The sequence below is a fragment of the Phodopus roborovskii genome, unplaced genomic scaffold (genome assembly GCF_943737965.1).
Source record: "Phodopus roborovskii unplaced genomic scaffold, PHOROB, whole genome shotgun sequence".
Taxonomy (NCBI): domain Eukaryota; kingdom Metazoa; phylum Chordata; class Mammalia; order Rodentia; family Cricetidae; genus Phodopus; species Phodopus roborovskii.
In genome coordinates, this window is record NW_026126636.1 from 6,370,955 (window position 1) to 6,398,576 (window position 27,622).

Sequence of the window (27,622 nt, forward strand, 5' to 3'; positions counted from 1 at the left end):
CAGCGTCCAGCTCCTTATTCTGATTGGCCCTGGTTACGTACAGGGGCGGAGTGTAGCTATTTAACACATTTTTATTGGGTAGATGAGGGGGCGTGTTGGGGAATTCCCGGCAGGGCGGAAGCACTGGAGCTCACGGCGGAGCCTAGCGTCTGGCGGGCGACCACAGGGGGCCACCCGAGGTGGCGGGGCCATGGCCGGGGTCGCGTGTTTGGGGAAAACTGCGGAAGCCGATGAATGGTGTGACAGCGGCCTTGGCTCTCTGGGTCCCGACGCGGCGGCTCCCGGAGGACCCGGGCTGGGCGCAGAGCTGGGCCCGGAGTTGTCGTGGGCGCCCCTGGTCTTTGGCTACGTCACTGAGGATGGGGACACGTGAGTAAACCTTAAATCACCAAACGGAGCCCTAGGATCCTACCCGAGTCTCCACTGGCTTATGATTCCGTGACTTATCTTCTCGTTCCTAACTCTGACTTCCGAAGCTAGACTTCCTGACCCAATACTAACTGCCCAATACTAAGTGGTGAGGAGGCTAGTCTGTTTTTACCCACGGTCAAGCGTCTCACCTTTCTTGGAACTGTGAATTTGTGCTCCTGGAATCCACATCCTACCCTCGGATCCCCATACCGGAACTGAACCTTTGCTAGCACTCTAGTCCCCACACCTCTGACCTCTTGCTACTCTTGTATAAGACAGATTTTGATTCCCAAAATTAGTCCTTGGCCCTGAGTCTACGACTCTGACACTTCCAGTACTAATCTGCAGTTAAGAAATTGAGGTGTTGCGGGGCGGTGGTGGCGCCTTTAATCCCAGCACTGGAGAGGCAGAGGCAGGTGGGTCTCTGAGTTTGAGGCCACCTGATTTACAAAGTGAGTTCCCGGCCAGCCGGAGCTACATAAAATTCAGAATCTCATTTCCATCAGAATAGATTTATCAGTCAACCAAATGTTTCACACGACCACCTGTTTTCAATTGAACCGAGTGTGATGGCACACATTTGTAATCCCAGCATGCAAGGGTCTGAGGTAAGAGTATCTCTAGTCTGAGGACAGCCGGGGAGGATAAGGTATCAAAATTGAGTAAAGAGCCAGGCGGTAATGGTGCACGCCTTTAATCCCAGCACTCTGGAGCCAGAGGCAGGCTGGTCTCTGAGTTCAAGGCCAGCCTGGTCTACAGAGTAAGTCCCATGGTTGTTACTCAGAGAAACCTTGTCTGGAAAAACCAACCAAACAAACAATAAAAGAGAGAAGAAGAAAAGAAGGAGAGGGAAATTGAGAAGTGATTTTAAAAGGCAGGAAATTTTGATGGATAGCTAAACTGGGGAGAAGGGACAGCTGTGGTAAAGGTCTATGTAAGGGATTATACCTGGGATTTTTGGTTCTTTGTGCTTATTGCGTATGCCCAGTGACTCAGTGCCTGGCCCATGAGGAGAACATGATAATTTTAAAGAACCAGGTGTAGTTTCCTTAATTTTCTTGCTTTTCACTTTCTATTTTATTGGTCCCTGTTCCTTTATTATTTTATTTCATTCTGATTAGTCTGAATTTAAGTTTTGTAATGTTCTTTCTCCTTTTTTTTTTTTTTTTTTTTTTTTTTAACAGTCTTATGTAGCCCATGATGGCCTTGAGCTTGCTATTTAGCTGAGGATAACCTGCTTCCACTTCCCAAGTGTGCGTCATTATACCCAGCCTGTGCGCGTGCGTGCGTGCGTGCGTGCGTGCGTGCGTGCGTGTGTGCGTGTGGACTAGAGGATGACTAACCTTGCGTTGCCATTTTGTTTTGAGACAGTCTTTCACTGGCCCAGCACTCAACACATAGGCTAGATTAGCTGGCCGAGGGCCTCAGGGATCATCTCCTACCCCTTCTTCTCCTTCTTCAAGACCCAGTCTCACTGTGTAGCCCTGGAATTCACTGTGTAAACCAGGCTGGCCTGAAACTCAGAGATCTGCCTGCTTCTGCTTCCTGAATTATTTTACTTTAATGGATATAAATGATTTTACTTGCATACATGTAAGTGTGAACTATGTATGTGCTTGTTGGATCCCCTGGAACTGGAGTTATGGATGGTTGTGAGTCACCACCTAGGTGCTGGAAATCAAACCTGGGTCTTTTGCAAGAGCAACAAGTCCTCCATCGCCCCCAACCCCCCCAGGTTTTTCGAGGCAGGGTTTCTCTGCAGACGTAGCTGTCCTGGAACTCATTCTATAGACCAGGCTGGCCTCAGACTCACAGAGATCCACCTGCCTCTGCCTGCTGAGTTCTGGGATTAAAGGCATGGCATACCACCGCCCAGCTGCAACAAGTGTTCATAATTGCCGATCCATTGTTCTAGCCCCAGCCTTAAACTGTGGATCTTGCTGCCTGGGCCCCCAGGTGTGGTGATTTGTACCTGGCGTCTACATTGCTTCGGACTGATTATGCACACTAAGCAAATGCTGCACTCCCCAGCTCACCTTTCCTCTATTCTCGTGTGCTTTGAGTGCTGTAAATATTCCCTCCAGAGAACTTCTGATATATTGTGTTTTGCTTTCACTTAATTGAGTATCTTTTCTAATTTCTCTTTTGATTTCTCCTTTGGCCAGTAGATTATGAAGAAACATCTTCATTTTCCACCGTTGGAGGATTTTCCAGGTGTCTTTCTGTTACTGACTTTGAATATCATTTTACTGTGGGCAGAGAATATTCTTTACTTGATTTGCAGTTGCTAGTTTTTCTCTTTCAGTGCCGGGCATCAAACCCAGGCTCCTGTATCGCGGTTAAATAAGGATCAAGATAAACAAATAGGCCGAATAGATGTTTATTCAGGGAGAAATAACTTACAACCTAGACAGATGAACACCAGGAAATTCAACCCGATCCTCTCCTGTCCGAGTCACACCAGAAAGAGAGCGCCTTTCCTGGCCCCCTCCGACCTCCTTCCACAGGTCACTCCGCCCATGGCTCCACCCCCAATGGGCGTGGTCAGTGCCATAGAACTATCTCCTGAGTGCTAGACAAGTGCTCCATAGGGAATTGTGTCCCCTTGGGAATTCATTTTGATTTACTGAGATTCTTTTTTTTTTTTTTTTTTTTTTTGATCCAGAGTTATGTGTGCACTTATAAAGAATATATAAAATGGGATTGGAGAGATAGCTCACTGGTTAAGAGCACTAGCTGCTCTCTGGAGGACCCACCCAGGTCCAGTTCCCAGCACCCACAATGCAGCTAACAACTATCTACAAGTCCAGTTCCCATGTGTCTAGCGCCCTCTGCAGGCCTCTGTTAACTCCTGCATGCACATCCATTCACTCAGGCACACATGCTCTAAATAATTAAATAACCTGTGATTTAGAGGTAGCATTGGTTAGCAGTGTTGTTCAAAGTGGGGTGTATAATTACAGCTACAAAGAATACTGAGGCAGGAGGATTCTCAAGTTCAGGACCTGCCTAGGACCAGAGTGAATTCAAGTTCAGCCTAGGGAACATAATGGCAAGGCCCTGTCTCAATAAAGGGAACAAATAAGCGGAGGATGTGGCTCAGTGGTAGCACACTCCCTTGCATGCACAGTGCCTTAGGTCCAGCCCATTACTGCAAAAACCAGGCAGCAGCCACCACAACTTGCTGTTCCCGACTACTGTGTCTTTGCTGGTATTTTCCTATTTCTTCAAACAGTTAGTGACAGAGACTTATTGAAATCTCCAAGCCTATGGATCTGTCCATTCCTTCACATTCTGTTAGCTTTGGCTTATGTAATTTTTATTTTAATTTTCATTTCATAACAGGGTTTCTCTGTTTAGCTTTAGAGGTTGTCCTAGAACTAGCTCTGTAGACTAGGCTGGCCTCGAACTCACAGAGATCCACCAGCCTCTGCCTCTTTCCCCTTTCTCACATGCCACCATGCACAGCCTTTTTTTTTTTTTTTTTTTAACGACAGAATCTCACTATTTAGCATTTGACCCTGTTGGTCTAGAGTTCACTGTGTAACAATCCTCCTGCCTTAGCTTCCCCAGGTGCTGTTATCTGCCTAAATTCCTTTATAAATGCTGGTAAAACAAAGTTGGTAGCCAGGCCTACTTTCACAGGCCTGTCAGCCCAGCTACTCGGGAGGCTGAATCAGGAGGAACTTAAACTCAAGGTCAGCCTGGGTAATTTATGAAGACCCGTGGCTTATCTCGGAGCGCCAGCCAAGCAGACGAAGGAGGTTGCTGGATTCACTCCCGTCCTTGGCTCTCCCGGACACTAACGTGTTTTCCAGTTGTGGCCACAGTTTGCAGCGCACGGCTGAGCTCCGTGTTTATCGACCTCTGCCTCTGTCCCCAGGGCCCTGCACTTGGCCGTGATACATCAGCATGAGCCCTTCCTGGATTTCCTCTTGGGCTTCTCTGCCGGCACTGAGTACCTGGACCTGCAGAACGACCTAGGCCAAGTGAGCCACTGCGGACAGGCCCTGTAGGGAGCCGGGCCCAGGATTGTCAGTGTGGCCCTAACCCCTGCCCTCTCTCCCTGTAGACAGCCCTGCACCTAGCAGCCATCCTGGGGGAGGCATCCACGCTAGAGAAGTTGTATGCAGCTGGCGCCGGAGTGTTGGTGGCTGAGAGAGGGGGCCACACCGCACTGCACTTGGCTTGTCGGGTGAGGGCACACACGTGCGCATGCGTGCTGCTCCAGCCCCGCCCCAGACGCCCAAGAGATGCCTCAGATACCTACCTCACTCAGAACCGGGACAATACTCCAGACACCAGTCACACCCCTGTTGCTGTGAACCCCCAATCCAACCCAGAGAGCGGAGAGGAGCCAAGTGACGACGACTGGAAGCTGCAGCTAGAAGCTGAAAACTATGAGGGTGAGGGCCCTGGGCCCTGGGAAGGACGAGAACCCCGGGCCAGAGGCAGGGAAACAAACTACCCGCTCTTCTGACCCAACTTGAAACCCAGCCGCTGGCTGCAGACATAGCTCAATCAATGGATGCTTTTCTGACATATAGAACTCCGGGTTCAGTCCCCAGCATAAACTGGGCATGGTGGTGCACGCCCATAATACCAGCCCTTGGGAGGTGGAAGCAAGAGGATCAGGCGATCAAGGCTATCTGCGGTGCTTTCTAGCTAGTTTGAAGCCAGTCTAAGTTCAGGAGAGCATGTCTCAAACAAACACTAATCTCAGGGCATGGCTGTGTGCAGCTATAATTCCAGCAGCTGCGTGACAAAAGCCAGAAGCAGAGACATCATGAGATTAGGTTCAGCCTGTGCTACATAATGAGTGAGCCCGTTTAAAAAAAAAACACAAACAAACAAAAAAACCCCAAAGCAAAAATCATCCCTAGGCTCCAGGAGTCACAGCACTGGGGCTTAAGGACCTCTACTCAGCCTCTAGAGTATTAAGAATTGGACATACAGGGCTCCTTTTCCCCAGATTTGGTCATCAAACCACTTGCAGTCCAGACCTGCCACCCTCAGATCCAGAAATGCCAGGATACAGTGGTTGAGCCTAGGCTACCCATCTGCAAGGTGTCCTCCCCCCAGAACTGTTCCCAAGTATAAGCCACTAGCCCAGCCTGTCCAGGACAGGAGGGTCCACCCCATACCCCCCAGCCATAGGCAGAAGGTGCAGAGTTTACCCTCCTCAGTCAGGCCTCATGGGAAAACAACTAAGGTCATCTGGCAGCCAGTGTCCCAGGTCCTTTGTGCGACTTCTATTGTTATTGCCCTTGTTTGTTTGTTTTGAGCTGTACATGCTCGCCGAGCCCCTGTTCTTTTTGAAGACCAAAAGCTTGGTTCTGTTGGGCGGCAGATTAAGGGCTGTCATTCAGAGTCCCTAGGCTCATCCCCTGTAGATCCCAGATACTGTACCATGAAGGCTTACACCCGCCACCATGCTGACCAGAGACTTAGGCATCTGGAACTCAGGAGCCAGACCCCAAACCTGGTATCCGTAGCTCACGTGGCCTTTCCCTAGGGTTGTGACAGAGCTGTGGCTCCTTAGCTTATCTGACACTGGTTGCTCTGTCCCCAGGTCACACCCCACTCCATGTAGCTGTCATCCACAAAGATGCAGAGATGGTGCGGCTGCTCAGGGATGCTGGAGCTGACCTCAATAAACCGGTGAGCCACTGGCGGGCCAGTGTGGGCGAAGGCACTGTCCCTCTTTGGAGTCACTGACTGCTCTGGCACATCCCACAGGAGCCCACATGTGGCCGGACCCCTCTGCACCTGGCAGTAGAAGCCCAGGCAGCCAACGTACTGGAGCTTCTTCTGAAGGCTGGTGCTGACCCCACTGCCCGCATGTATGGGGGCCGCACCCCACTCGGCAGTGCCCTGCTCCGGCCCAACCCTGCCCTTGCCCGCCTCCTCCGTGCACATGGAGCCCCTGAACCTGAGGATGAGGATGATAAGCTTGGCCCTTGCAGCAGCAGCAGTGACAGTGACGACAGCAGAGATGAGGGCGTGAGTCAGGAGCGGGTGTCCCAAGTGGAGGGGTCAGGGTGAACCTTGGTGGATGCTGCCGGGACTTAGACAGGGGACACATGAGACACGGGGAAGCTGCCCTAGACTCGGGCAAGGGTGGCTGAAGAGCTCAGGCAACCTGTCCTGGTGACACACACCATTAGCCTCGAATCTCAGTATTCAGGAGGCAGAGGCAGAGGCAGGTGGTTGTCTGTGAGTTTGGGGCCAAAGGACAAATCCAGGCTAAGTTAGACACCCTAGGTGGCCATGAACACAGGTAGGGAGGGTCTGAGCATGGCAGGCGACTTTGGGAGCAGGAGGTGCAGAACTTGGGCTGTAGGTAGTGACCTTGGTCAGAGTGGCCAGAACACTGATGGTAGAGAAAGACCTCAGGTGGCGATGAAGGGGACATTACTGAAGAACCAGGCAACAGCATGAAGAGGGCTGAAGGTGGGTGAGGGCACAGGGAAGTGGGGAGGGAGCCGCGTGAGGCTGGGACCACGGGGGTGATGCTGGTACCGAGAGCCAGGCCCTCCAGCATGGTGCATTGAGAGGAGAATAGTAAAGGAGGGGCAGGGGACACAGGCGACACAGGGGTCATTAAGTGCTGCGCCCTGGGCAGTGGGCAAGGTGGCAGCTACCTGACACACGCGTTTTCCTTCTCTGTCCCAGGATGAGTATGACGACATTGTGGTCCACAGTGGCAGGAGCCAAAACCGGCTACCTCCCTCCCCCGCACCCAGACCTCTTCCTGATGACTCCAACCCTGCCTGACTTAAGTTCTAATATTAATATAATTTCCAATTTAATAAAATTTCAGACCTGGAGCCAGAGCCCAGACTAATAATGCCTTCCTGCTTATTTCAGGTCCCATCCCTCAAAGCTATGTGAGCCGCAGGGTTTGCTTTGTGCTTTATTCACTCGGAGGGGTGGAGGGGTGGAGGGATGCAGGGGAGGAGGGGTGGGGTTCTGAGTCAGTCTGCACTCAGCCCCTGACCCATTCACACTTCTCTCCGGCCTGGTACTCAGGAACACCCTTGCTTCCCACTCCCTTCCAGATGGAATGGGGGCTCTGAGCCCTAGGGAGTATGGGAAAGGAAGAGAGTGGAGTGGGGTCAGCCTTCCCTCCCAAGCGCCTCCCCCAGCATGGCAGTGGCCTTCTTTAGCTGCTCCTTCATGCGCTCTAGCCGGTCCACATCGCCTTCCTGGGGGAGATCAGAAACATGGTCACCAGCTTTGTGGCCACTGTGAATCCGACCTGCCACTTCATACGCTGGTGGCCTGGAGTCCTTTCCTAACTGTCTGTCATGGTCAGTGATGGCTACTGTCTTCCTTCCCACAAACCTAAAAGTTCCGTTTGCCCACCAACCAGCATGGAAGTCCACATTTCCTGCCACACTGATTTCTGAGTGCTGGGACTACAGATGTGTGTCGTCACAGCTGGCTCACGCAGTGCTTAGAATTGACCCCAGGGCCTGTGCACGCTATACATACATCCTACCATGGACCTACATTCTAGCCCTGGGTGACCCACCTGTGATGTGCTGCTCCCGACTGAGGCTGCATTTCATCCATTTAAAAGAAAACTGTGTGTGAGTGTTTGCCTGCATACATGCCTGTATATCACATATCTGCCTGGTAACCTGGAGACTAGGAGACGGCACAGGAAACCTTTGGAAATGGAGTTACAGTCACTACATGAACCCTGGGAATTGAACCTGGGTCCTCTGGATGGATAGCCAATGCTTTGAACTATTAAATTATCTCTCCAGCCCATAATTTTAATTATTATTTATTTTTTTGGTTTTTTGAGACAGGCTTTCTCTGTAGCTTTGGAGGCTGTCCTAGAACTCGCTCAGTAGACCAGGCTGGCCTCAAACTCACAGAGATCTGCCTGCCTCTGCCTCCTGAGTGCTGGGATTAAAGAAGTGCGCCATCATGGCTCAGCTAGCCCATAATTTAAAAAAAGGTTTATACATTTATTTATTGTGGGTGTGTATGTGCACATGTGTACCACAGCTTACGTGGAGAGGTCAGAGGACAGTCTGGGAGTCAGTCCTCTCCATACGCCACACGGGGTCTAGGGATTGAACTTAGGTTGCCAGGCTTCTTGCCGGCCAGTGGGACATATTCAACTTTGCATGATTTAGCCAGTGGTATCTGTCACTAGTGAACTAGGAGTGTAGCTGCTGGCTTCAGTGGGAGCTGACTTCCTTAGTACAGACTGTCAATGGTGCCTAACGCTGATGCTTCTGGGTAATTAGTGTGTCTTCCTGGTCACTGTCCTTGTTTGGGCATTGCTACCTAGCCCTGGTGCATGCTTGGTCACTCTGACCCATTTCATGGTGGATTTCCTTGTGGCCCAGCGCAAGGAGAGAGCCCTTGGGTGGCCTTGGAGCAGCCCCTCCACTCACCTCCTGTTCTGAAGCTGTCTCCTCCTCTGCCTCTTCCTCCTGCTTGGCCTTGGTGTCCAGCTGCTCCAGATGGTGACGATGGCTCGAGGACTCATGCCTTCCTCCCCCAACCATCTCAGCCCCCTGCCACAGATTGTGATCTCCGCCCATCAGCTGCACACCCTTCTCCTCTGCCTGAAACTGGGCCGTCTCCTCATCGCTGGCCTTCTCAGCCACCCGCTTCTGGGGGTCCCTGGCACCCTCTGGATGCTGCTCCCACATATGCTCAAAGGTCTTCCCTGGATGGCTCTCCTCCTCCTGGCGGAGCTGGCTGTGGAGCTGTGTGTGGACGGCCTGTTCCCGCACCTCAGACTTGTGGGTCCTGTCTGCTTCCTCCTCTTCCTTGTCCCTTATCTCCTGGCTGGACCTCATCTTTCCAGCATCCTGCTTGGTGAAGTCCCCACCCAGCAATCTCTTCTCCTCAAGGGACACACAGCCATGGGGCTCTCTCTCAAATATCTCTGGCAGGGAAAGATAGGGTGCTCGGTGTGCATCCATCTGAGAAATGGAGGCCCCCGAAGAGTTCTGGGTCCTTCCCTTCATGAAGGGAACTGCTTGGCACTGGGAGGGGGTGGGGGCTACAGATGTCCTCTGCTCCAGTCCCTATGCTGCAAGAAGCTTCGAGAAAGCCAGGTTCATTCAGGGGTGTGTGTGTGTGTGGGGGGGTAAGTAGTACCACACTAACCCAGGCCAGGGAACTCTTCCACCGTGCACTGTGGGCCAGTAGGAGGGTAGAAAAGGATGCTGGGAGTCTGGGGCATCCCTACCTTTGTGGAGCAGAGTTGTGCAGGGGCTTCTCTGGGCCTGGCCCAGTGTGAGCACCTCCATGACCACTTCTGCTAGACAGCGGGTTAGCTGGGGGCAAGGGGGAAAGGTCAGAGGGAGGGCAAGGGCAAGGGCGGTGGAAAAACAGAGTGGCTACAGGATTAAAAAAAAATAGGTGTGGAGCCTGGGAAAAGTTGGGCAGAGGGGACCCAGCAGGATGGAGATGGCAAAGAAGGGGGCTCCACTCTTACCTCCTCCTTGGAGGGTCTGGGCGCCAGGGGAGCAGGGGAGGCTGTGGAAGGAAGAAGCGGGCACTGTCCGTGGTGCTGATCCCAGCCCCAGCCCACCAGCCCGGCACCTGCCAGGTGTGCTGTCCCCGTCGGTAAGCTCAGCTGCCTGTCAATCAATACCCCAACCCCTGGTGTACGCCTACCACCTATTGATCCCCCTGTGGGCTCTGGACTCACCAGCCACCAGCAACAGGGCCAGCAGCAGGGACAGCGGCAGCAGAGCTGCGGAGATGAGTGCTCGGTGGGGCATGGTGGTGAGTCCGGACCCGGGACCTCTCCACTGAGCAGACAGCCAGTGCCACAGCCTTATAACCCAGGTGCAAGGCAGGGGAGGAAACGACGTCACCACCCCCCCTCCCCAGATCAGGGAGTGGGGACAGCTGCGGGGCGCTGCAGGGCCCTCAATTATTCATGGGAACCAATACTCAAGCATGCACCCCTCCGGGCTTCTGGCCCAGAAGCACAGGGTGGGGCTGGGGGAAGGCTCTCCTCGCCTGGAAAGTGGACCCTCCTAAATCTCTCTCTTCAGAGGTACAAGCTCCTTCTGGCCTAGTCCGAGCTCCACCATCCACTAGCTGGCAGTGCTGGGAGTATTGCTTAAGCTTTCTTAAATGTAGGAAAGTTTTGGTGACAGCCCACTCCAGAGCTTTTGGGCAAAAGTGAACTATGAGGAGTGCTCGGGCAGTGCCCTGGACTGGGAACTGCACAGTACCGTGTGTGTGTGTGTGTGTGTGTGTGTGTGTGTGTGTGTGCGCGCATGTGGTGTTGTGGGGTGTACACACATGGAGGCCGCTTTTTCTCTATTGCTCTTCACTTTATTTTTTGAGGCAGGTTCTCTCATTGAACCTGAAGCTAGACTTTTTGGATAACCCAGTTGGCCAGGAAGCCCCTGGGAGCCAACTGTCTGTCCACTGAGTGCTTGGGTTACAAGAGCACTCAGCTTTTACATAGGTTTCAAGGATCAGAGCTCAGGTTGTCACACTAGCATTGGACCTTTCACATGAAGCCTTAACCAACTCCCAAGTAACTTTCCCCTTGCCTGCCTTTCTCTCTTTCTCTCTTTTTGGAAGACAGGGCCTTGCTATGCAGCCCAGGCTGGCCTCAAATTTATGGCAATCCTCCTGCCTTGGCTTCCAAAATGCTGGGGTTACAAGTGGGAAACTACTGATAGTATCCAGTAAACTAGTTTTGTTTTTTTTGAGACAGGGTCTTGCTAGAGATACATTGTACTAGTTGGAAACTCCTTAATTTTATATTCTGTGTATTTGTGGCTGTGGGTATGTACGCATGTGAGTGCAGGTGGCCTTGGAATCCGGAAGAGGACATGAAAGCAGCTGGAGCTGGAGCTACAGACCGTTGTGAGCTACCAGATGTGACAATTGGGAACTGAACTTGAGTCCTTTGAAAAAGCAGCAGGTGAGCACTCTTAACTGCTGAGACACAGCTTCAGCCCCCCCCCCCCAAGACAGAATCTCTCTGTGTAACAGGCCTGGTTGTCCTGGAACTCACTCTGTAGACCAGGCTGGCCTCCAACTCAGAGATCCGCCTGCCTCTGCCTGCCCAGTGCTACTGAGATTAAAGGTGTGCGCCACCACCTGGCTCAGCTCACTTTAAGTCAGGGTCTCACTATGTAGCCCTGGTTGGTCTAGAACTTGCTATATAGACCAGATTAGCCTCAAATTCCACCTGTGTCTGCCTCCCAGGTGCTGACACTAAAGGCAAACCTTTACTTCATTTTCCTGCCTCAGCTTCCCACATGCTGGGACCACAGATGTGGGCCACCATACCAGACTCCAGTAATTTTCATTTTGAGACAGGACCTGATGTATTCCAGGCTGGCTTGGATTTATGTGTAGCAGGAGAGAGAGAGAGAGAGAGAGAGAGAGAGAGAGATCCACCTGCCTCTGCCTCCCAGGTGCTGGGATTATAGACACATACTAAAAATGCCCAGTTAATTGTGGCTAGGGAATCGAACCCAGGGCTCTGTGCATGCTAGGTAAGCACTCTACCAACGGAGCCACACCAGATTCCCCCAGTAACTTCCACTGGGCACTTAATGTAGGCCAACTCTTCTCCACAGACCTGGATTTACAGCAGTGAGTAAACTGGCCAGCGTCTCAGCTCTGTTGGAACTGACATTTGAGAAACCGGGCAGTCCACAATTACAGATACATCTTTTATGACTAGCCTGGTGGAAGACAAAAGTGGCCAGTTGAGGAGTGGGGCTGAGGGAGGAGGAAGGAGAGGGTAACTGGCAGACCCTGGAACATTTGAAAGTGAAGCCTCAGGTTTGCTGACTGGAGGGATGGAAAAATGCCAAGGGTAGCTCGGCAAGTGGCTGCAGCTTCGCAAGGTGATGAGCAAGATCCCCCAGGGGAGGAGCTAGTGTAGGCAAAGGGCTTGGGGAGCCTGTGAAAGGGCGAGGAGACCGCAAAGGAGTCTGGGGATCAGCTTCCGTGAGTGTGGCACTCAGGACAATACAGGAGCTGGGGACCACGGGTCAAAGGATTTGAGAGCCATCAGAGGATGATGGCCTTCTTGCCCCAGAGGAACAGAGGCCTTGGCATCCTTTCACTTCCCCTGGGAGTCCTCAGGCCACCTCAAGCCCTGTGGGCAGCCACAGGAGCTTGAATGATGTCACCTAGCACGTCTCTCACTCACAGATCCAGGGGATTTTGGTCTTGCGACCATTTATTGTGGGCCTTCTGCTCAGCACCAAAGCAGGAAGGAGGCCGATGGGGTAGAGCTCTATGGCTCTCCCCACATCTTTCTGTCATAGGCTGAGACATGCCTCTGGCTCACAGCCCCAGTGACAGCAGAGGGCCAGCTCCAGGAAGAGGTTCTAAATGTCTGGGGCCTCTAGAGTGCCAACCTCTAGAGCAGACAGTTGTCAGCTGGCTGCAGGCCGGCCGGGGAGACTGGGCTTCTGGGGCTGGTTGGGGCCGATGTACTGGAGAGGCACATGGGTGGGCGCTGTGATCCGGTCAGTGCCTGTGTAGGGCTGGAGGACAGCGGGTACAAGGACGGAACCATCCTGGGGACAGAGCAGTTATCAGGGTACTACCCTTCCTCCAACTCTCTCCTCCGCTGCTGGTGGAAATCCCAGCCTCTTGGGCTTTTCAGTACCGCCAGTTGAACCCAGGATCTCCCCCAAGCCAGGTAAACTCTTAACCACTGAGCCACACCCCAGCCCCTCACTGGGGGATTCTAGGCAGGGGCTCTACCACTGAGCCACACCCCAGCCCCTCACTGGGGGATTCTAGGCAGGGGCTCTACCATTGAGCCACGCTCCAGCCCCTCACTGGGGGATTCTAGGCAGGGGCTCTCTCACTGAGCCACGCCCCAGCCCCTTACTGGGGGATTCTAGGCAGGGCTCTACCACTGATCCACGCCCCAGAACCCCCTCCCCCTTTTAAACTTGAGATAGTAAAGATTCCCAGGCAGCCCTTGAACCTGTAGTCCTCCCGTCAAACCTGAGATTCCAGGCTTGGGGAATCTCTCACCTTTTGCTGATTGCTCTCCAGAAGGGCAATGAGGACTCGGGGGACAGCGCAAGCTGTGGCGTTGACCTGGGAGAGGGGTGTGTCAGGACCAGGCTGACTTTGTCCTGGCCCTGGGAGGGGGATGAGGTACTGCAGAGGACAGGAAGGTGGAGATGCAGTGAGGGCCTCACCGTGTGTGTGAACTGCAGCTCCCCGGTCTCCGTCTCAGACATGATATACAGACGGCGGCTCTGGAAGTCCGTGCAGTTGGAGGCGCTGGTGACCTGGAGCAGGGGTGACAGGGAGGCTGTTTTGGGGGACAGGCCATCATCCAGTGTCTCACCACATGTCCCCACTAGGCCAGGGCTTTCACCTCTCCGTATCGGCCTCGGCCAGGCATCCAGGCCTCAATGTCGAACTTTCGGTAAGCGGGAAGGCCCAGTTCCTGGGTGGGCATGTCCAGCACCCTGAGGCCAAGGTAAAAAACAGGGTGAGAGTTCCTGGGCAAGGGGGAAGGATGGTCCCGGGAAAGAGGAGGAGGCCGTGAAGGAGGCCGGAGAGAAGGGAAAGGAAGGGAGGAAGGGATAAGGACACAGGATGGGGGAACCAGGCGCTGGAGAGGTGGTACCCAGAGGAGACCGAAGGACAGTCACACAGCAGTCTATGGGTTGGCTACTCACCCAACCATTCTTACAGTCTAGAACAGCATCTCCAGTTTGGGAATTCTAACTGGCCTTTCCTCTTTGTATGGTTTTTTTGGTTTTGTTTTGTGTTTTTTGTTGTTGTTGTTGTTCTTTTTTTTTTTTTGGTGGCAGGATCTCATGTTGCCCAGGCTGGCCTAGAACTCACTCTGTAGCTGAGAATGGCCTTGGACAGGATCCTGATCACAAGTGCTGGGATTGCAGATGTGCTTCTCTAGGCTTCATTTTTGGGTGTGCTCACTGACTGCACTAGACAGGCCAGGCATCGAGCTCTAGGGATCTGCCTGCTTCTGACTCTCCAGCACTGGGGTTACAGATGCTCGCCATCACCCCCCAGTGATATAGGGGTGCTGGGGATCAGAACTGCGGCTCTCACGTTTGCACAGGCGGTACTTTTCTGGGCTTTGTTCCGTTTCCTTTGAAATAGGCTCTCGTTCAGTCTCAGTTTTTTGTTTGTTTGTTTGTTTATTTGTTTTGCAATGAGTCACCTGAGGAAGAGGTGGCCTTCTTCAGGCCTCTGGAAAGCTGTGTGTCCTAAAGGATGAGTGGGCCTTGTGGTACCCGGTGCCTCCTTTTCCCACCCCTGCTCCACCCTGGAGGACAATGAGGTCTCTGGGACCTCACTCTAGGGATGGGGACCCACCCTCAAAGCAAGATGCTTTTCACACTCCCATAAAGCAAGATAATGCAGACAGAGGCCTCACCCAGGGGAAAGGAGGCAAAGGGTCAGGTGGCAGGGCAGCCCAGTCAACCCTCCCTCAACCCCCATCAGCCCCACCCATCTCCGCACCGGAAGTGCAAGCCCAGCTCAGTCAAGATCTCCACTTGCAGGGACAGGAACTCATCCAGCAGCTGCGAGCTCTGCTCCAGCCCAGGGGCTGTCACGCCAAACATCTCCACCTGGGACAGGGCAGGGGTACCGGGTCAGGAGGTCCCGGGTGGTGGTGGTGGGGACCCGTGCATGGCCAGCTAGGTCTGTGCCACTCACTTTAGAGAAGTGATGAACTCGGTATAGCCCCCTAGGCTCCTTCCCAGTGTCTGTCTCGGCTCGGTAGCAGGTGCTGGCACAGACCATCCTACAAGGAGCATGTGAGGTTGGGTCAGGGAGGGTAGGAGACATTACCACAAGATCTAGGATTAAGGAAACTGGGCGTCACCTGACTGGCAGGTCCCTGAAAGCCACAGAGTGGTCCATGAAGTATCCTGGGAGGAGAAAGAGGAAGGGTGGGATTAGCCAGGGTTGCCATCTCCCACAGGAAGTGCCAGTGACACTTACAGTAGAACCCTACCTCAGGTACATGAGCAGTCCCTGTTCTTTTGAGCAGTCAGCAACCTACACAACTGTGTGTGTTAGCTTCAGGGCTCTGACCTGTCCCTTGCAGGGGGCCGTCCCCCCCCCAGACAGACGCTCACCTGCCAGCCCCACCTCTGCTGTCCCAGCCAGGTTTAGATCTTCGAAGCGGGAGGGGTCAATATTGTAAATTTGGGATGGGTTGGCGTTTGGTGTCATCCCACAGCCTTCCTAGGGGAAGGTTGCAGGGGTCAGGTCACCTTGACCTTCCCCATTCTGGAGTCATGACCCCAGCCATTCCTCTAGAAGCATCTGGAATTGCTCCTTCTCCCCCCCCCCCATTATGGCTGACTTCATGACTCAGCCCCAGGGTAGTCTCCTCAGGGACAGAGAGGGCCTGTCACTCAGGCCTCACTCACAAACACAGCTCCTCGCAGAAGGTCTGGAACCGTCATGGGGGTGAAGCCCTAGGGAGAGGAGAAGGGGTAAGAGGCATGTAAACCTAAGACCTGAGGAGGAGATGGTGGCTGCACCCACATTCCACAGTCCACCCCACACAGCACACCAGTGAGACCTGAGCCCTGGGACCCTGGTAGTGGGACTCTCCTACTGCAATCACCCAGCTTTCCTTGCGGTTCATCCAGAGGGCAGCTGGCGATGCTACTGAAGAGTACGAATCTAACACGTCCCTTCCCTGCTGGAAGCCCCCCATGGCTCCCTGATGCCCTCAGAAGACCTTATTTAATCCCAACAGGTAGGAGGAGGCAGGGATGGGCAGATCTCTGAGTTTGAGGTTAGCCTGATCTACAGGTGGAGCTCCAGGCCACCAGCTAAGGTTAAATAGTGAGACCCTGTCTCAAAACAAGAAAGACAGACAGACAGAAAGAAAAAACCTGAAAGCCTGTGACGCCCCCAAGTGGCCAGCAACTCATGCTGTCAGCCTGTGGACTCCTCGCCACAGTGGACGCTGTGCTGCCCACATGCCCCCAATGATGCAGCAGGAAGTGGGGGGGGCGGTGACGACAAGCGCAGGCTCCAGGCTAAGGTCCGATACCTTACACTTGCCACGGCTCCTCAAGCCTCAATTTTCCCATCTCAAAAGGGGACAAAACAATAGCATCCACCGAGCACTGATGACTTAGAAATTAATGCGCTGAGAATATACACGGATGTGGACTGCGACACACTGTCCTCTTGGTGTCTTTTTGAGACAGAGTTTCACTATGTTGCCCAGATCAGTCTTGATCCTGCCTAGCTTCCGCAGTGCTGGATAAAGTGTGCTACTCTCTCTCTCTGTGTGTGTCTATGTCCCAGGGAACGGAACCCAGGCCCTTCCAGTTAGCTGAGGTCCATTCCTATCCCCCTTGACCACCCTTAACCCCTCTAAGCTGGGTACCGATGCCACCCACTCCAGGCAGTCCTCAGGTAGGCCATACCCTGCTGATAAGCTTGCTGAGGGTAAAGTTGATCAGGCCATGCTGTAAGAGGGCCCCAGCCCCGCGCAGGTAATAGGACCGGTGGCCAGACACGTGAGACAGGCGCCTAGAGACGGACAGGCAGACAAACCAGCAGGGCCTATGGGCCAGGGTGGGTGGGGAGAGGGCGAGTACCCAGGGGGCAGGGGCCCAGATGCTAAGCGGGCCTGGCATCAAATATTCATCTTGGGCAGGCCCAGCCCTGGCATTCCACTTTGTACCCTAAGGCTGCAGGACAGAGCTGGCTGCCAGCTGTTAGTGTGGGGTGATGGGGTAAGAGGGGGGTGAGGCGGGGCGGGGCGGGGGGAGGGGTGCTCACTTCTGCCGGATAATGTCGAGTTTCTCGCCAATTTCCAGGTGGCCTCGGGGTCGGAAGGAGAAAACTGGTTGTATATAAAAAGCAATGGGGTAAGAAAGGAAGAAAGATGAATTGGAGAGAGGGGGGTTAGGGAGCAAGGAGAGATGGGTGTGGGGGAAGGGAAGGAGGGTAAGGAGAGGAGAAAGGAGAGAAGATGAGAGAGAGGGGAGGGGAGGGGAGGGAAGAGAACCAGAAGGGAATGGATGGGTGAGGTAAGGAGAGATCACACAGAATGAAGACACACACAGGAGCTGGGAAGGAAAGCCCCAGAGAGTGGGGACCAGAGCAAAGCAAGTTAGGGAAGACAGACAGACAGACATGCTGTACCCACACTAGGGTGGGCTACCCAGCGAAGGAAGGATGAAGAGACTCAGCCTCAGCTCAAGTCAGGTGGGCTGCTCCAGCTGCACCCCACCCCCACCCCTTCAAGACTACCCATGCCCCACCCCCAGCCTGAGATCCATGGGACAGTGGATTTGGGCGTGACTCACCTGGCTTGTCTCCCACTACACGGAGCACTCTAGCCTGGCTCTCATCCCCAACAGGCTGCAGGAAGAGGAGCGTGTCAGAGGGGAAAGCGAGAGCTCGGATGCCCTGGGTCCCTTGCGGTTTGAATGGCCTTTACCGTGTCTGGGTGTGTCTGGTTGGGCAGCCTCAGTGCCTTCAGGTAGAATTGCTCTTCCAGCTCGGTCTCTCTGGGGTACAGCGGCGTGAGCTGTTTCCGGATTTCCCGGCCGCGGGCCCGCAGACCCTGATATTGGGGGTCCTGGACACAGTAGAGAGAGTTAGCCTTGGGGAGGGTCAAGGATCCCTGCAACAGCCTGACTCATCCATGCTGGCAGGACAGCATGCATGTAGATACTCGACACCTCTTTCCATATAGCAATCTGAGCTTCCGCTCAATTGATAAATTCATGCAAACAAGGCTCGGGCCTGGCCAACTGTTGCTTTCGCTGTGAGGACACAGGAGCCAAGCTGAGCTACCCATAATCAGCCTGAGGACCCTAGAGGGAACTATCAGGATGGTGACTTACTTCCTCTGACAGAAAGAAGAAAGCCGGGCTCAGAATAAACCAAGTAACAGAGCCAGGAGCTCCAGCTGTGCCTGATGCCAGTTTATTTTTACAAAGAAAGTAACAGGCTGCTTTTATTTTTAATGTCTATTTTTTTTTTTTTTTAATTGTGTGCATGAGCCAGAGAGCAAATCTGGGTCCTCTGGGCTATTTCTCTCGACGTAAGCTTGTTTTGTTTGTTTGTCTGTTTTCTCGAGACAGGATTTCCCTGTGTAGCTGTGGAGCCTGTCCTGGAACTTGCTCTTGTAGACCAAGCTGGACTCGAACTCACAGAGAACTGTGTTCCTCTGCCTCCCAAGTGCTGGGACTAAAGGTGTCTACCATCACCGCCCACCTTCTGTTTGTTTTATGAGTGCTCTGCAGGCCAGAAGAGGGCATCAGATCCAATTATAGATGGTTGTGAGCCACCATGTGGGTGCTGGGAATTGAACTCAGGACCTCTGGAAGAGCAGCCAGTGATCTTAACCACCGAGCCACCTCTCCAGCCCCAGTGGGAGCTGTTCTTTTTATCTTACCTCCTAACCCTGCCTGAATTATACAGTCATGACAGAGAAGAACTGTGACCAACACGGAACCCTCCCCGCCCTCCCCGCGGGGGCACGTACATCAGGGCGTACCTTCTGCACTTGGCCACTGTCTTGATCTACCTGGTGGAGAAGAGCAAAGGGGATGGTGATTCAGAGCACAGGCAGAAGAGGTCAAAGTTCAAACAGGGCCACCATGGCATCTGTCACTCTGTCAGTGACCTGCTGGGTCCGTCCACCACTCTGCCTCGGGCTTCTCTACCAGTAAAGCCACGAGGTAGCAACCTAGCACAGCAGTAATGGCACCCGCTACTGTGAGGTAAGTGCTTCCTCCTCCTGGGCTCTGGGGGGGGGGGGAGACGAGGCTCTGACACGAGCTAACCTCTTCATTTCATATAGTTATTTCTTCGTGCATCTGGGCTTAAACCTAGGGCTTTGTCCATGGTTGGCAACACTCTGCTACTCAGCCATAATCCTGGCCCTACTGGTTTTCATTCCTTGAATCTTTATTTATGAGTCTCTGTGTGTGTCTGGGGGTCTTTTACATGTGTGGATGCCCCTGGAACCCAGAAGAAGGCGCCAGAACTTCTGGTGCAGGAGTCATAGGTGGTTGTGAGCCATCTGACATGGGTGCTAAGAACCAAACTCAGATCCTCTGCAAGAAAGCTGGGCCATACATCTGTCTCAGGTATTTGTTTTTGTTTACATGACTTTTTGAGGAATCACATAGGGCAGTCTGGCCTGGAACTATTGCTAGTTTGGGGCTGCAGAGATGACTTGAGAGGGTGGGTGTCTCAGCCTTGGCTGAGTCTACTTAGTGGGAGTCTACTTAGGAAAAGGCCTCTTTGCTCCTGGAAAAGATCTTGAGGCAGAAAAGCTTGCTTTTTGTCTCTGTCAAAGTGGTAGCCATCTTGGAACTGCCATGGGGTCTAATCTATGCATTGAAGTTGGGGACACAAAGGGAAAGAATCTGGTTGGGGGTGCTGAGGAGGGCCAATTCATCACCTTTGGAGCGTCAGGCCTAGGTGGCTTGTTTTAATACATAATGGTTCCCTGCATGATTCAAGCGCCTTTAATTAGATTTCCTGTTACTCCCAGCCAGAGACACCCTTGCCACCTCCAGTCCACACAGCCCACACACACACACACACACACAGCACACACGCACGCACGCGCTTACACACAGCACACACACACAGCACACACGCACGCACGCGCTTACACACAGCACACACACACAGCACACACGCACGCACGCGCTTACACACAGCACACACACACACACACAGCACACACGCACGCACACAGCACACACACACACACACACAGCACACACACACACACACACACAGCACACACGCACGCACACGCTTACACACAGCACACACACACACACACAGCACACACGCACGCACACAGCACACATACACAGCACACACACACACACACACACAGCACACACACACAGCACACACGCACGCACACAGCACACACACACACACACAGCACACACACACAGCCCACACACACACACAGCACACACTGCACGCACGCGCTTACACAGCACACATACACACACACACACACACGCACGCACACAGACACTCACACGCGCGCACACACACACGCACGCACGCACACACGGCACACATACACACACGCACACAGACACTCACACGTGCGCGCGCACACACACACACACACGCACGCACACACAGACACGCACACACACACACACACCCCATCTCACCAGCAGGGCTCGCACTGCCTCTGTCACAGCCTCCTTCTCTGCCTCCAGGCTCCGGATCTGCTCCCGCAGCTGCCTCAACTCCTGCCACGTGGAGATCTGTGGGAGGAAGGGAATGGGCCACCGCTCTGAGCCTCATCTCCTGGCCACTTGAACGGCAGCCGGTGAGGCTCGGGGTGTCCTCCCGTCAGAGCTACAACACCCAGGAGCCCAGCTGCCCTGAACCCAGCTCACTTTGCAGTCACTTCAGTTGGTGTGACCAAGAGAACCAAGGGACAAGCGTGGCTGTGTGACTCTTGTTCTTTTTGGTTTTGTGAGACAGCCCAGGGTGGCCTTGAACTTGTAATCATCCCGTCCTTCTCTGAGTGCTGGGACCTTAGAGGCACCAGCACGCCTGGCTATGTCACGTCTTTATAGGTAACTAAACTTTCTTTTCTCTTTCTTATTTATTTTGTGTGTGGCCATGGCATGGAAGTCAGAAGACAACTTACTTGTAGGAGTTGGTTCTCTCCTTCCACTACGTGGATGCCAGGGACTGAACTCAGGCCATCAGCTTGGCAGTTAGGTGCCTTTCCCTGCCAAGCCACTTCCCCTGATTCTTCTTTAAATATAAGGTCTCCTTCAGTGGTCCTGGCTAGCCTGGAACTTGCTACGTAGACCAGGCTGGTCTCAAACTCAGAGAGATCTGCCTGTCTCTGCCTCCTCCAGAGTACTGGGATTAAAAGTGAGAGCCACCATGCACAGACAGATCCTTCTATTATCGTCACTATTGTTTGTGCCTGTATGGAGGTCGGAAGACAATACTCTCAGGAGTTGGGTTTTTCCTATCACCTGGGAATCTAACTCAGGCTGTCATGCCTGGCAGCAAGTGCGCCACGTGGCCCACAGAGACTTAAATGAGGCTAAAGTGTACTGTACACACGTTACAGTGTCTGGTGTGAGAGGGTGAGGATTGAGTGAAAAATGTCCCCCACAGTCACATAGGCTCAGAGGTCAGCGTCTGGTGGTGCTTGGGGAGGTTGAGGGGGCGTGGTCTTGCTGGAGGTAGGCTTTCACAGCTTAAAACCTTGCCCTACATCTAGTTTGCTCTCTGTCTCACGCTGGTGGTTAAAGGAACGAGCTCTCAGTTTTCTGCCCTGCCACCCGCTGCCATTCTGCCCCTGCCAACCCCAAATACAAATTTCCCCTGAGTTGGTTTGGTCATGGTGTTTTAGCGCAGCAACAGAAAAATAATACAGCATGGAGTTGGGAAGACGTGAGTGATCCATTCTGCCCAGAACTCACTACTGACATGGTGATCCCCAATTCTAGTTCCCTGTAAGGTGGTATTATGTAAACACTAAAGATTTTATTATCCGCACCTAGTCTCAACATCTGGATCATAAGTGTTGCTTAAATACCTGTCCATCGGGTATTTATTCATTCAAGCCTGTTTGCTATGAGAGCAGGATACAGAAATGTCTCCAAGAGTCCCTCCCCCATCTGATATGAACTTCATTCCTCATTTTTCCTTTGTGGCCTAAGGGCGAGCCTGGCATGAAGTCTGAGCACAGAAGACAATGGTATTTAAGTTCTGGGAGTAGATAGATGCCAAGCGTCCAATTACTACATACATGCAAAAGGGCGCGCGGGCCACGGAAGGCATCCTCGACATTCAGTGGTGCCTCGGTTCTCAGTGGGCCAGTGGCACATAAGTGGGCGTCATGCACAAGACATTGCCTAACTCGGGAAGGGACCCAAATTCCTGTAAGCTGTTCCTCCCACTCCTGGAACGCAGCGGACAAACCCTGTTCTTTCTGCAAAGCTAGCAGCCAGCGCAGGCGCACTCACAATCGCAGGCAGGTCGGCCGGCCGCAGCTCCCCCTTGCGGAGCTCCAGGGCGCGCGCGGTCGCTTCTGGGCATGCGCACACCGACTCCATGTCCAAGTTAGGGAGCTCGCTGTAGCCCTCACGTGCATGTTCATACAGGAGGTTCCGAACTCGTTTCTCTGTAGCGAAACTTCTCCTGGGGTTCTGGGTGCACACGCAGCGTCCTCGGGACCGGAGGCCCTGGTGAGCCAGAAGAGGCCACAAGATCCGTGCCATGGACGCAGCCATCCTGGACTGGAAACCGGGAGTCACTCACCAGGGACCAGCCAATCAGGGGCGGAAAGAGATTCCCGCCCAGGCTTCAGAAACCCATCCAATAAGGAAAGCTGACCCGAGATAGACTCCGTCGTCGTCCAATGGTCACCTTTGTCCCGCCCCTTTCGCGAAGTGGCCAATCACTAAAGAGAACCCCCGGAAGGGGCTGGAGACAGACTCTAGCGTGTCTACGACCCCGCTAGGTTGGCGAGGTGAGTGCAGTTAGTTACCTGTCCTCCAAGCCCTCTCTCTCTCTCTCTCTCTCTCTCTCTCTCTCTCTCTCTCTCTCTCTCTCTCTCTCTCTCTCCCCCCCCCACTTTCCCCTTCCAGTGTCGGGGTGAGGGCGACTGGGTCCCTGGGGGCCTACTCAGAGTGGGGCTGAATTTGCGAGGGAACTTTCTATTCACAACATAAAGGGTTGATCTTCACCGTGTAGAGGAGAGCCCTGAAGGCTCTGAGCCTTTCTGAGCATCTTATGTCCTAACACAGGGACGCACCCGGAGCCGAGATGTCCTGGCCCGGCCTTCTCCGTTGTCTCTCCACGTCCCTCAGTCGTGGTAAGTGAAGGTGGGCCGCAGGGACGAGGCTGGATGAGGGCTACTCGCTGGGACTCGTCAGATCTCGGACGGTATCAGCTTTAAACACGGTAGACAGGATGGCCTTTACCTCCTGATCACCCGCTTCAACTGAGTGTTACAGGCGCTCTCCAACCCCAGCCTCCCCCCCCACCCCCCCACCCCGCTCAAGGTGCCAGAGGTGGGAAGCTCCTGTGTCCAGCTGAGTTAAAGGCAATCGTAGGCCTAGATAGTGGTGCATCCCTAAGATTGTATTGCCTACTGATATTCTGTCTTAGTTTGTGTAAGTACGCTCTGATGTTCATGCAACAATCATACCAACAAATGTTCATTTCTCAGCATGTCTCCCCGGTTAGGTGTGTCACCATGGATTTATTCCTTCAGCAATCCAAGCCAGGAATTTTAGCCATTCATTCAAGTGCTATTTTTCTAAGTCTACGATGTGCCTCTCAGTGGAGAGGAACTTTCATGTTTTTAGACATTTCCCAGAAATCAGGGTTGTGTACAGTGTCCTGTAGGAGGTACTGGGGATTTCATTTACCCAGATATTTACTATCCAAACTGGTCTACATAGAGAGGTCCAGGATAGGCAGACCTATGTAGTGAGACGCTGTTTTGTTTAAGTGTTCGATATTGTGTATAAGTTTTGCCTGCATATATCATGGTTGTGAAGGGCATCAGAGCCCCTGGAAGTGGTGTTACAGATGATTGTGAGCTGTCATGTGGGTACCGGGAATTGAACCTGGGCCTCTGTAAGAGTAGTCAGTGCTCTTAACCACAGAACCACCTTCTAGCTCCACAAATACATCGTATTGGTCTGCCTTGAAGACATCCCCTCTAACATTTCCATCTGCCTTTCCTTATATTACACTGCAGCTTCTGTGGTCTGTTTGGGGTTTTTAAGGTACCTAGGCAGGAGCAGTTTGAACAAGAAACCAGTGAAAAGTAAGAAGTAGGGACAGGTTGGGTGGGGTCATTGAGAAGGCTTGGCTTTGCCAGCGTGCTCAGCTCATGTAAAATGTTTAAAGTATCCAAGGAAAGGACTGTATAATTATGGGTAGCTGTTGATAGCATTAGTCCCAAATTCTTCTACATATTTATGCATATGAGTGTCTTACCTGCATGAATATAAGTACCACATGTGTGCAGTGCCCGGGGAGGCCAGAGGAGGCCATCGGATCCCTAGAACTGTCGTTAAAGATGGTTGCTAGCCACCATGTGGTGCTGAGACTTGAACCTGAGTCCTCTGTGAGAGCAACCAGTGCTCTTAACCACTGAGGCATCTCTCAGCCCCTGTATGAATATTTTGCCTGTGTGTATGTAAGTGTATCACATTCATGTGTCAGATCCCCTGGAACTACAGTTAACAAATGGTTGTGAGCAAGAGCAACCATGCTCGTAACTCCTGAGCCATCTGTTGTCCACACACAGTACCTCTAGGCATCAGCAGGGATGACCTTGTAGAGGGCTTGGATCCCTCCCTAAAACATGGAAACCAAGTAGACCCTGTTGTCTCTCTCCAGGCCTGGCCCTAGGCCCCCAGCTCTGGGCCACACGCTCCATGGCCACCCTGAACCAGATGCATCGCTTAGGCCGCCCGAAGGAACCTCCTAAGCGTTTGGGCCCCACAGAAGGCCGGCCACAGCTGAAGGGCGTGGTGTTACGCACGTTCATCAGAAAGCCAAAGAAGCCCAACTCGGCCAACCGCAAGTGCTGCCGAGTGCGCCTCAGTACAGGCAAAGAGGCTGTCTGCTTCATCCCCGGGGAGGGCCACACCCTGCAGGAGCACCATGTGGTCCTTGTGGAGGGTGGCCGCACCCAAGACCTGCCTGGGGTTAAGCTCAAAGTCGTGAGGGGCAAGTATGACTGTGGCCACGTGCAGAAGAAGAAGTGACCATAATTCATAGTGGCCAGGCACTGGGACCTCGGAAACCAGTCCTTCCTGCCCCAGGGGCAACTAGGCTTGGGTTCACATCTCACTCCAACTCATCAAGACTGCATTAATCTGCAAGAGATCTGGAGGTTAATTGGGAGCAAACACCCCTCTGCCCATCCCCTTGGCTTCCATGTTCGATGGTCCATGGGGGGGAGGTGGGGGGGCATCATACTGCTGGGATGGGAGTTGTAATAAACACATCTGCAGGTTGTGGTGTCGCCCATCGTGCAGTGTCTGCACCCAGCTGTGATTGCGAATGCCGATCCCTGCACCCCAGTTCCCTCTTCCAGAAGACCATTCACTGACAGAGAATCTGTTCTGGGTGCTGAAGATTATTAACCAGATGCTCTACTTGATTAGCACTTGTGTGTGTGCGCGTGTGTTGCTGGTGATGGTGTGGGTTCTTACAGCACCAAGAGGAGTAAAGGCCCATCCCAAATGTGGCCATCTGCCAAATAATGGTAAGGTTGATACTGGAAGGCTGATGAAATGGTTAAATGGGTAGTGAGTGGTGGTGCATGTCTGTGAGACCCTTTCTCAAAAGGGAGGGCAGATGGGTTATATGACTCAGTTTGCTGGAGCTTATATTTTGATCAGTCTGTATATTTGTGGCTGCTCGTGGGGGCCCTTCTAGAGCTGGAGTTACTAGAGATTGTGAGCCACTGATGTGAGTACAGGGATCAAGCTCTCATCCTCTGGAGGTTGGAGCAAAGGTTCTTAACAACCGAGCCATGTCTCCAGCCCCTGGGAGCCTCTGCCTCTGGCCTTTAGTTTCTTGCCTTGAGTAGTGGCATCAATTGTAATGTGGCCTTTTATGATCATGGGTGTGGACATGATGATTTTAAGCTTTAAGAGATATGCTCACATTATTGGGCTCTAGGGTTCAACTGATCCCAGCCGTGTGTGTGTGTGTGTGTGTGTGTGTGTGTGCTGTTGAATAATCCTGTACACTATGTGAATAGATGTCACTATGATTGTTTAATAAACAAGCTGACTGGCCAATAGCTGAACATGATAAAGTTCTGCAGAAAAGCCAAACAGAGAAGGAAACCCTGTCTTAGATAGGCCATTGGAAGAAGGACCCTTAAGAACTAGCCTTCAGCCAAGTGTGGTGGCTTACACCTTAATTCCAATGTGGTGATATATTTTATGATTCAGAAAGCAAAGCCAGCCACAAGCCATAGAAGTCAGGAGTGGTGATACACACTTTTAATTCTAGTAGTCACACTAGCTAGCCAGGCAGTGGTGGCTCACACCTTTAGTCCCAGGCCTCAGGAGACAAAGGCAGATGGATCTCTCTGAGTTCAAGGCCACCCAAGGCTATGTGAGATTGAATCAGCCTAGAAGAGTAAAGAGCTCATGCCATTAATCCCAGGACTCATGAGAGGTATTTAGGACAAGAACAGGGTCTCAGAGCTGGCATTCATTCTCCAGCCACATTGAGGACAGGAAGGCACTGATCCTTCAGTCGCCCTGAGGAGAGACAGCAGTCTGAGGCCTGGTAAGAGCTTGTGGACACCGGGCAGCCCTTTTAGCCTGAGGTAGAGGTGAGAGCTAGTGGCTGGCTGCTTCGCTTTTCTAATCTTCAGCTTGAAGCTTGGACCCCAGTATTAGTCTCTGGGCTTTTATTTTTCATGTCACACTATAGAGGCTGAGGCAGGAGGATTGCTTTGACTTTGAGACAGTCTGGAATGCGGAGTGAGTCAAGAAGAAGGAACAAAACAAAAGCTAAGCTGGTTTGGATCCTGGAAACTAAGCCGGCCAGGGTCCTGGAAGCTTGTCTCCAGTGCTCTGCACCAACACAGCCTCTCGGTGGTCTGACTGTACACGCATGGCCACGTGTGCTTCTGTATCAGGACTGGAGGCAGACAGGAGCACAGCTTGCAGACAGAAACTTTCTACAGTCTCATATTTTTCTTGATTGAGGCCGAGTCTCATATCCCAGGCCAGCTTGGAACTCTGTGTGTAGCCAAGAATGGCCTTGAACCATCCTCCATCCTGTACCTCCCGAGTTCTGGGGTTACAGGCAGCAATCATCATGCCCAGCTTTATGTGATGCTGGGGATGGGCACATGGGGCCTTTCGCATGCTGGGCAAGTGTTTTACCACTGAGCTCGGACCTCTGCTTCAGCACCAGGTTTTGTTTTTTGTTTTTAAGATTAAAAATTTTTCTGTGAGTTCGAGGCCAGCCTGGTCTACAAGAGCTAGTCCTAGGACAGGCAGGACTATACAAAGAAACCCTGTCTCAAAAATAAATAAATAAATAAAAATTTAAAAACATTTAGGTATTGTGTGTGTGTGTGTGTGTGTGTGTGTGAGTGCAGCTGCCTCTGGAGTCCAGATGTATCAAATCCTCCAGGAGCTGGAGTTACACGTGGTTGTGAGCTGCCTGGTGTGGTGCTGGAAAGCAAACT

At 52.8% G+C, this 27,622-nt stretch overlaps 4 protein-coding genes across 4 annotated transcripts; 2 read left to right on the forward strand and 2 right to left on the reverse strand.

Annotated features, from left to right (window-relative positions):
* The first annotated feature begins 54 nt into the window (after window positions 1-54).
* Nfkbib (NFKB inhibitor beta) lies at window positions 55-7,247 on the forward strand. Its single transcript, XM_051207576.1, has 6 exons — window positions 55-369; window positions 4,295-4,400; window positions 4,484-4,817; window positions 5,984-6,072; window positions 6,151-6,414; window positions 7,087-7,247. Exons 1-6 carry the CDS (start codon window positions 83-85, stop codon window positions 7,186-7,188), a joined length of 1,182 nt encoding a protein of 393 aa, XP_051063533.1. The 5' UTR covers window positions 55-82; the 3' UTR covers window positions 7,189-7,247.
* Window positions 7,248-7,491: 244 nt separating this feature from the next.
* On the reverse strand, window positions 7,492-9,722 carry Ccer2 (coiled-coil glutamate rich protein 2). The gene is made up of 3 exons (XM_051207586.1): window positions 9,635-9,722; window positions 8,829-9,328; window positions 7,492-7,619 (listed from the first exon to the last, which is right to left on the reverse strand). The coding sequence occupies exons 1-3, from the start codon at window positions 9,693-9,695 to the stop codon at window positions 7,530-7,532; spliced, it is 651 nt and encodes a 216-aa protein (XP_051063543.1). The 5' UTR covers window positions 9,696-9,722; the 3' UTR covers window positions 7,492-7,529.
* A 3,037-nt stretch (window positions 9,723-12,759) lies between these two features.
* Window positions 12,760-22,677, reverse strand: Sars2 (seryl-tRNA synthetase 2, mitochondrial). Its single transcript, XM_051207572.1, has 16 exons — window positions 22,404-22,677; window positions 20,577-20,672; window positions 18,920-18,949; window positions 17,855-17,995; window positions 17,721-17,775; window positions 17,191-17,254; window positions 16,833-16,938; window positions 15,816-15,863; window positions 15,519-15,627; window positions 15,263-15,308; window positions 15,094-15,181; window positions 14,896-15,005; window positions 13,778-13,871; window positions 13,596-13,688; window positions 13,426-13,491; window positions 12,760-12,956 (listed from the first exon to the last, which is right to left on the reverse strand). Exons 1-16 carry the CDS (start codon window positions 22,668-22,670, stop codon window positions 12,813-12,815), a joined length of 1,557 nt encoding a protein of 518 aa, XP_051063529.1. The 5' UTR covers window positions 22,671-22,677; the 3' UTR covers window positions 12,760-12,812.
* A 460-nt stretch (window positions 22,678-23,137) lies between these two features.
* Mrps12 (mitochondrial ribosomal protein S12) lies at window positions 23,138-25,339 on the forward strand. Its single transcript, XM_051207581.1, has 2 exons — window positions 23,138-23,254; window positions 24,796-25,339. The coding sequence occupies exons 1-2, from the start codon at window positions 23,206-23,208 to the stop codon at window positions 25,164-25,166; spliced, it is 420 nt and encodes a 139-aa protein (XP_051063538.1). The 5' UTR covers window positions 23,138-23,205; the 3' UTR covers window positions 25,167-25,339.
* The last annotated feature ends 2,283 nt before the right edge of the window (window positions 25,340-27,622 follow it).

Coding starts and splice junctions, on each gene's coding strand:
- Sars2 (XM_051207572.1), bottom strand. CDS start 22,670: ATGGCTGCGTCCATGGCACGGATCTTGTGGCCTCTTCTGGCTCACCAG. Junction 17,776..17,854: donor ACCAGACACACCCAGACACG/GTAAAGGCCATT, acceptor CTCTTCCTGCAG/CCTGTTGGGGATGAGAGCCA. Junction 15,628..15,815: donor TTCTGCGAGGAGCTGTGTTT/GTGAGTGAGGCC, acceptor ACCTTCCCCTAG/GAAGGCTGTGGGATGACACC.
- Mrps12 (XM_051207581.1), top strand. CDS start 23,206: ATGTCCTGGCCCGGCCTTCTCCGTTGTCTCTCCACGTCCCTCAGTCGT. Junction 23,255..24,795: donor CTCCACGTCCCTCAGTCGTG/GTAAGTGAAGGT, acceptor GTCTCTCTCCAG/GCCTGGCCCTAGGCCCCCAG.
- Nfkbib (XM_051207576.1), top strand. CDS start 83: ATGAGGGGGCGTGTTGGGGAATTCCCGGCAGGGCGGAAGCACTGGAGC. Junction 4,401..4,483: donor TGCAGAACGACCTAGGCCAA/GTGAGCCACTGC, acceptor CTCTCCCTGTAG/ACAGCCCTGCACCTAGCAGC. Junction 6,073..6,150: donor GAGCTGACCTCAATAAACCG/GTGAGCCACTGG, acceptor CACATCCCACAG/GAGCCCACATGTGGCCGGAC.
- Ccer2 (XM_051207586.1), bottom strand. CDS start 9,695: ATGGAGGTGCTCACACTGGGCCAGGCCCAGAGAAGCCCCTGCACAACT. Junction 9,329..9,634: donor CACAACTCTGCTCCACAAAG/GTAGGGATGCCC, acceptor TTTCCCTGCCAG/AGATATTTGAGAGAGAGCCC. Junction 7,620..8,828: donor AGACAGCTTCAGAACAGGAG/GTGAGTGGAGGG, acceptor GATCTCCCCCAG/GAAGGCGATGTGGACCGGCT.